At 39.4% G+C, this 8,393-nt stretch overlaps 1 protein-coding gene across 1 annotated transcript; it reads right to left on the bottom strand.

Annotated features, from left to right (window-relative positions):
• Positions 1 to 194: 194 nt before the first annotated feature.
• On the bottom strand, positions 195 to 6,325 carry slc25a29l (solute carrier family 25 member 29-like). Its single transcript, XM_074691757.1, has 4 exons — positions 5,895 to 6,325; positions 4,597 to 4,640; positions 3,558 to 3,641; positions 195 to 2,516 (listed from the first exon to the last, which is right to left on the bottom strand). The coding sequence occupies exons 1-4, from the start codon at positions 5,926 to 5,928 to the stop codon at positions 1,743 to 1,745; spliced, it is 936 nt and encodes a 311-aa protein (XP_074547858.1). The 5' UTR covers positions 5,929 to 6,325; the 3' UTR covers positions 195 to 1,742.
• Positions 6,326 to 8,393: the final 2,068 nt, after the last annotated feature.

The following is an 8,393-nucleotide window of genomic DNA, read 5'->3' on the forward strand; positions in this document are numbered from 1 at the left end:
TGACAAGCCCCAAACATAAGTTAACGCCTGTAGTTCTGGATTACCACTAGATGGCATTATTTCATACCTACAACTTAAGTGGAAAAAGTAATCCTTTTTGTCTTTATTTTTCCTCTGTTAAAATACCTGATACAATGGTTGGTTGTGGAACTGAAATACAGAGTTAACAGCAGTAAACATGAGACAAAGTGGCTTTTATTTTATCATTGAGTGCATGCCGTCTTGGGGGACGATATTGTACACAAACAAGTGCAGAAAACAGAGGCACCATCAGACAGTAAAAAAAAAAGCCCTTTTCTAGATGTTTCCTCCACCAATACAGCCAGGCAAATGTACATGACGAGGCAGAGCAGTAGAAGATAGAAATTTAATTACAGTGGATCTATTAATATTCAAAACAAACAATAAAAATAATGCACAAAACAGAAAAATTCACAGATCTACATTGTTACATCTTTGGCCAAAGCAGTTTTAGATCTGCACCATCCACCCTGCAGAGGCGAAACAGCAGCATTAGTTCATGGCTGCAGACACAGACATGACGATGATGAAAGTAACAGCATCGCTGAATACACGGCACTTTAATTTACACATGACACGTGATGATCACATTTTAAACCTGCAAGGTTAAATAAATTAACTTTTTAGAGTAGAATAAGTTATGTTTCCACAAACATGAAAAACATTAGTCTGAAGTGGTAGCACACCTCAAAATTTAAAGCCAAATTTAACTCCTACATTACCATTTCATAACACTTCGGAGGTTAACAAGGTAACAAGTTATTTCATCATATTTGAGCCGACATGTAAGTTTGTTTTATGATTCTGGGTCTAAAAATCACACTTTGCCACAGCATGAGTTTACACTACGACTGAATCTTATACAAGCAGTAAATATAAACTGTTTTAAGTTAATGTATAATTTGTTGGTGCAATTGCTTAAATATCATACCATAAGGTGCTCTCTCTTGACACTGACCAATGTCCAATAAAAGAAAAAAATAGCCATGTTTGAGTTCAAACATTTGTTTCACTGTAAAAGAAAAGTAATTTGTTGATACTAAGTAATTTCACAATAGTTAAAAATTTAGACAGCATCTGCATCTTTGTAACATTTGTTTCTGCACAGTCATGACCTAAAAGGTTTTTTTTAAAAAATATAACTGGGTGTGTATACACACGTGTCGATGTACAGGCTTTGCCATAAACTCCTGAAATGCAGCTTTTAAAACCACAATTATTTTACTGTGGTTACTTTGCCAAAAGCCATCCATGTAAACGACACTTTTTAAAATACTCTCAGAAATTAATTCTTGAACTCGAATGTTTGATATTTGCGGCTGATTCAGAACATGAATTCAAAACATTCTTCTTTAAAACTCAAAAATAACATTATAGAAAAAGTGTTTTCTTGACTCACAATGTTAATCACATGTAACCATCACTGTACATTACAATGCAGTAACCTCGTAACCTTCAAGTTCACTTAATTAATTAATTAAAACTCAAAAACCAAAGTACATAAAAGCAGACTTTTAAAAATAGACCATATATACAAGTGCAGCTTTTATCTTAAAATATATATTATTTAAATACCACAAGTGGTCATTTTGCTGAAGCTCGGTGAGCAGATGCTTACCTGGGATCAGTTCACCTTTCTGATAAGAAACACCAGTTAACAGATCACAGACCTGCATGAAGCTGCAAACCTTCATGAGCTCAGCTGATGACTGTAGTAATACTCACTGCTGCACAAACTGCTGCGTCTGTGTCTGCAGAGACTGCAGCTGGACGGACTGTGGCTCAGTGTCCTGGATGCTACATTCTTCCCCATTGCGCATGTACATCAAAAACAGAGTCACAGTAGCAAATGTGGTTGCATTCACCGGAAACGCTCGAAGCAAAGTGGAGGTGAGTCCACGCGAGAATACCCTCCACCCCTCCTTCTTCAAACTCTGTCTCACGCAGTCCATGATGCCGTTGTACTGGTTGACCCCACCGACCCCATCTGCCTGTAAGCGTGACTTAATCACATCCACAGGGTAGGTGGAGATCCAGGAAGCAATTCCTGACATTCCACCAGCAAACAGCAGTTTGGGGATCATATAGGGGTCTTCTAGCTCACAGCCTAGAGAGCGTGTCAACACATCGTAAGTGAGAAAATATACACCAAAACCAGGTGTCTCACGCACCAGGGTGGTCACCATGCCACGATTAATGCCTCGGATACCCTCCTTTCTGTAGATCCTCACCAGACAGTCCAGGGAATTCTTGTACATTTTCCTCTTCGACTTCTTCTCTCCGGTTCCCTGCAGCTGCATGCGCGTCTTGGCGAGCTCCATGGGGCAGCAGATAACACACTGAATCGCTCCAGCAGAGGCTCCAGCCAGGAACTGGTTCAGAGGTGTGTCACTGCCCAGTTTGCGCATGGCGTTACCCTGGACTCCAAAAACTATGGCATTGATGAAAGTCAGGCCCATCATTGGAGAGCCGATGCCTTTGTATAGACCAAGCGCCTGCAGACACAGAGAGAGAGAGAAACTGCTGAGATAACAGAGGAAACACTGCTGTACTTAAGATCTGTGCTGAGGCTCTGCAGGTAAGCCAGGACACATTTTTCCATTGTGTACAATCTAACACCTAGCACAAAAAGTAAAAGGCCTCCAGCGAAGACAAAACCCAGACATGGGAGAAGAGGCTGTCTAAACCTTAAGTATAAAGAGGAAGTTATGAGACGCTTTTCTCTGGATTGATTTAATGTGATGCTTTAACAATGACCTCACTGGAGCTTTAACGTTTCATTTGGAATCTTTAGCACAGACACATCAGCTCACTATTTTTTTCAACTTAAACTACTTGAATCAAACTCAATATATGCAAATACAAAAAACTGTAATGAATATGCTCATATTCAAATTTTCAGAGTGTTTTCCTCAGTAGCCTGACATGAAGTGCGTCAGAGAAAACTTCATTTTAGAAGTCGAAAAGCCTTGAGGCTGTAACAAGGGCTGAGCTGGAATGCAGAGAAGTCACTTTACTGAAAGTATTTAAACATGCATAATCGCTCCTCTAACATGCTGTTTCCTTTAGACAAATGAAAAAAGCCAATACTGATTTAATGGTTGAAGCCTCATAAATCTGTAAACTTTTAACTGAAGTTGTCAAAACAATTTTAATATTTTACTGGCAAAGAAATTTAATCCATATATCCTCATTTGAAACATGAGTACCCCTTCTGAGACCAAGCACAGCTCACATGGCATGATGTCCAAAGCTTTATTTAGCCTGTGCAGAAACAGGGTCCTCCTCCACCCTGTATAACAGACTTACACACACACACTTAACACCCCATGTTAGGGATGTGCTGGCTGGTGCCTGCACTTCAAGATATGGCTGTAACTGGACACTTCAATAATCAGAGTACCGGCCATGCCCCTCACTGGCATAGAAAGCAGCCGCACAATGTGTTACGATGTGTTACATAACATTCCCGGGGACTTGATTGGATATTTTAAAGTAAAACTTTGAAAGAAATTTCAGAAAAAACAATAGCTTACCGACTCTTGGCGTATGATTGATTGGAAGCAGTGAAACGTCCCGCGGTACAAAGGTTTGTCCACATTCTGAACTTGAAGCCTCACCTGTAAATAACAGAACTTGTCTTAGAGTTGAGTGGCGGAGTTATGAGGCTCAACAAAATTACAAACCACTTAAAAAAATACAGGTTTCAATGAAAACAAGCAGGCAACAGTGCTTTGAAAAGGTGCTTCTCAGGGTAAAATAAGGATGCTACAGGATGCAAGATAAGGGAGAAAATAAACAGAATGAACAAAAGTCTTCTGTGCTTTACTTCTAAAACAAAACAAAACATTAGGTGAGAGGGGAGGGGAAAAAAGACCTTGACCATACTTACTAAGTCACATTTCCATGGAGAGGTTGTTTATTTCTCTCTCTCATCTACAACACAGTGACACTGCTGCTGTTAAAGACAGCTCTCCCCGAGAGCAGGTCAGGGAAAAATGACATTGAAAGCAAGGTACAAAAGAACTACAACCAAACCATTTACTATCTCTGTGTTTATGTTAGAGTAGGCCATAATTTCAAACAACCCAGTGCTATATTTAATCTTCCAAGCCTTCCAAACAAGCAAAGTGAAGGGTTTAGAAGCGCATGCGTAAGGAATGCAGTCTTAAGAGTAGGAAGTTACACATGAACATTATTTTACAAATTGCTGACACAAACTCTTACCTTTTAAACCACACAAGACATTAAAGCAGCAACTTATTTATTAAGTTGTTTTTACTTTAACATGCTGGATAAAGGGGTTAGTCACTTTAGTGTGTCTAAAACTTGTGAAAGAGTTATTCAGCATGGCACATAAGTTACTGAAACAAATACCATGAAAGAAATATCCGTCAATATGTGACAACTGCATTAAGTTTGAATACATGCAAGTCTAGTTTTTCTGTAAACGAATCATAGATGGTATCATCAGCAGTAGATTTTCTTCTGTCACAATAATATCACAAAAGTATTACAATGACCCATTACTTTAGCTTGCATAAGTTCAATGAACAGGAGGGAACACACACCCACCTTCACAGTGTCAAAAGGATGACCGACCAAAACACCAGCAGCGCCTGAGAAATAAAAAGACACAAAAAACTGATGTGAGACAGCATGAATTTGTAAGTGGTCTGTAAAAAAACTACAGCCATGCAAATCCCAAATTATACAGTATGAGTGTGCTCCAGCTGTTTTATTGATCCAGCACGTTTGTTTGGGGAGGAGTGCGGCTCATGATCAAGCTGCTCACCTCACTGGGGAAAGCAAACAGCCTGTCCCCCCTGAGACTGATCAGCTGGTCACTGCACTGTACGAGTGACGAAAGCTTAACAGTGGCCTGTCCTTGACTTGGGCCAATGAGCAACAAATCTTTTTTAACCACAGGAATGTCTTTTATAGTAGCAACTTGTTAGTAAAATTACAACAAGTTGTTTCTTTCTCTTCCTTTAAGTGTACTATATGACAGTATTACTACTTTAATGTGAGGTAAAATTGGGATGCACAACAAAGCTTTACAAGAACTCCTGTAGTCGGCACTTATTAACCCAGTATTGTTAACAAAATGCTCTGTAGCACTTTCAGGAATTGTTATAGAGAGGTATTAACGTGACACATGTTCTGTGTCTATAAAAAATAAAAAATTTTGAAGTCTCTAAACTGCAGCAAAGACCCTGTGCTGTAAAGTGACAGACAGCATTTTGGGAGGACCTGGCCTTGGGCAAAGACAAAACAGCTGCCAAGATTCCCAAAGGTTTGAGGTGAGGCAGTACAACCCCCATTCAAACAGGGATACATGGTTGCGTTTCCTTTTAATCTTTTGAGTCACTCCCTAACAAGGAATGATGCGGGTTGCTACTATCTGGTAAGAAAATAATCACGTAGAAAAAACATGATGCTACGTCCTGCTCTGATACAATAAAACTTTAACTTTCCACTCAACGCTAGCTGAAAAATTTGCATCTGTTACATAAGTTGAAGACAAATGACAGGACTAAAACACCACTCCTTGGCTTTGTGTGAGGCACAGGTATGGAATGTAGCATCAATATCTTAACGATACATCCGGTATTTCCAAATGAATCACATTACGTAGAGCAAAAACATACAAAAACGTATTTTTTAGTCCATACTCCTCTAAACTGATTTGAAAATGCTGTTTCTCAGACGTGGCAGCAAAATAAAAGCCCATAATATGTAGCTCGAGCTGCCACTGCGTTGCTTGACGACGGGGAAAAACTCTGTAGCCAAGCACGCGCTAATGCTAATCGTTAGCTTCCACTTGTTAACCCTGCTAACGTGGCTGAGTAACATAAACGTTAACTACTTACCTCCTACACAGCCCGCAGCGAAGTCCAATGCCATCCCCTCAAAAGTGTAACGTTTGCAACTGTCAAGCTTACACGGTGGCGGACGAATATGGTTTACAAGCTTTTAGTGTGTTAAAATTATAATCCAGTAATCTTTCCGAATTTGGATACTTTGGCTTGGTATTAAGCCAGACAGATAAAGTTTTTTTCCTCAGAAGTTACTGATGCTGAGCAGCCGTAAGATAACGCTCTCCTCAGGCCAATGCCAACCAATACCTCTGGCTTTTTTTTTCCTTGGAAGCTGTGACAGATAAAATGTGCTGATGTGTCCCCACTCTCACAACTAGAAGTGCTCTTTCTGCCAAACCTCTGCTATTTCTGTATCACTGGAGGAGGCGGGGGTTCAGTGAAGGAGAGAAGAGGAAGCGTGTTTGCTCTCTTAAAAAGCAGCCCAATAGGATCACCTGGCAGGAGACAACTCCCCTAGTGGCTGCTGTCCGCCCCTCGCACTCATTGGCTGCTGCTGGGTGGGGCAGCAGAGGACGCTTTCAAATTTACCTTGCTTCTCGTCAAAATCAACTTCTTACAGAGTAACTATTTGCAAGACAGTACGCAATAGTGTGCCAGTAAAGGGCACAATTATGATTCACCAGCTGGGGTGGTATGATCAACGGCTGTGTTTAATTAACCCTAGTCCACTTCAAGAGCACTTCTCAGAGCTACAACTTGGTTTAAAGATATTGTGCAGGGATACAGGGGGATAGCCAACCTCGAAATGTAATGCCATAAAAACTTTATATTCATATCTCTATAGTCATAGTTCCTAATGCACTGTTTTATTATCACATGTGTTCACAACTGACATATAGTGAAGGTACACGTACACCTATGAGGAACAGGTCTGAGTTTCAAATTACTACCAGAAAGTATCAAGAACTAACTAGTAAAGTTTCTAATAACCTCATTTTTTTTTTTTACATGTAAAGTGTAATATTTCAAGTCCTTTCTAATTCATAAAATCAGGAGTTGATACATTGTTGGGACCCCTTTTATATGAATCACAGTTGAATCAGCATTATGATGGCATGATGGTCAGTCTGTGTCATGCCCATGTTGCCTTGATATCAGCCTCTAACTTGTCCTTTTTTCTTTTTTTTTTTACCCAGGGGTTTCTATACCCCTTGTATTCTCATCACGGACATGCTTAGTCCTGCAGAATAAGGAGGAAATTGACATTAAAGCAAAAGTAGTTTGCAGATCAGAAGCAAAAACCTTCTAGTAGACGCTGTGTTGACTTTAGATTTGATAAAATACACTGGACCAACACCTGCAGATGATATGGCCCCTCAAATCATCAGAGACTGCACAAGCTTAAAGCACCTTTGATTCTGTGCCTCTCCACTCTCCTTCCAAACACAAGATCCTTGATTTTGAAATGCAAAAATTGTTTTAATCTGAAGAAAAAAAAATAAAAATTTTGGACCACCATGCTACAGGCCAGTTCTTTTTTTCCTTGGCCCAGGTCAGACACTTGTGTCCAGAGGGGCTTCATCTGCTGCACCCCTAATACCAAGACACAAATGCTTGTAGTGGCTCTTATACTTACATTAACCTTAGTCCACTCCTTACAAAACCCTTCCAGGCTCTTGAATAACCTTTTTGACAATCCTCTCAGGGCTGCAGTTATTGCTTGTGCACCTTTCCCCACCACACTTTTCCCTTTTTGGTCCACTTGCTGTAAATATGTGTCAATACAGCATCTTGCAAACGGCTAGCCTTCTCAGCAACAACCTTCTGTGGCTTGCCTTCCCTATGGACGGTGTCAGATGATCATCCTCTTGACAACTGACTAGTCAGCACTATTCCCCATGACTGGAGTTGTGAGTACTGAACTTGGTTGAGAGATAAATATAATTTATTCAGATTGAATAGTTAACGATTTAAACTCAGTTTATTATGTAATGATTTAAGAAACATTACATTTGTTGAGCTAAAGGTCATAATTATCAAAATAGAAACAAATTCTTGAAAGAATTTAGTTTGCATGTTATAACTTTGGAATACATCAGATTTTCACTTTAACTGGCAGAAAATATTGGCATTTCTCTCAATATTCTAATTAATTGAGATGCATCTGTACAAAGTTCATTCATTGCCTACATTTAGTTTAGTTAGGCCATTCCTGATGTTCTATTGCAAGTATAGTTCTGTCTGTGATTCATACCATGTAATGATTTCCTTGAGTTAATTATAACAAAATCTCAACATCTTTAACTTTTGATCATCATATGGCGAATCTCAGCATACAAGATGACTCCGGATTACACTGTGTGTTAGTACTCGAGGTCCAAGTTTGTCTTTGTTTTAAGTCATGGCCACTAGTTAGATGAATTTTTTTCAGAGAAAAACTTACTTCAATTCTTCTCCCTTTGTTTATTAATGAATCAACTTTAATTGGCTCAGACTGAGATGATCAACATCTCTAACTTTGTCCAGAAAAAAACAAAAACAATCTTACTC

The sequence above is a fragment of the Halichoeres trimaculatus genome, unplaced genomic scaffold, assembly GCF_033239565.1.
Source record: "Halichoeres trimaculatus isolate MK-OKI-2021-1 unplaced genomic scaffold, fHalTri1.1 fHalTri1_scaffold_17, whole genome shotgun sequence".
Taxonomy (NCBI): domain Eukaryota; kingdom Metazoa; phylum Chordata; class Actinopteri; order Labriformes; family Labridae; genus Halichoeres; species Halichoeres trimaculatus.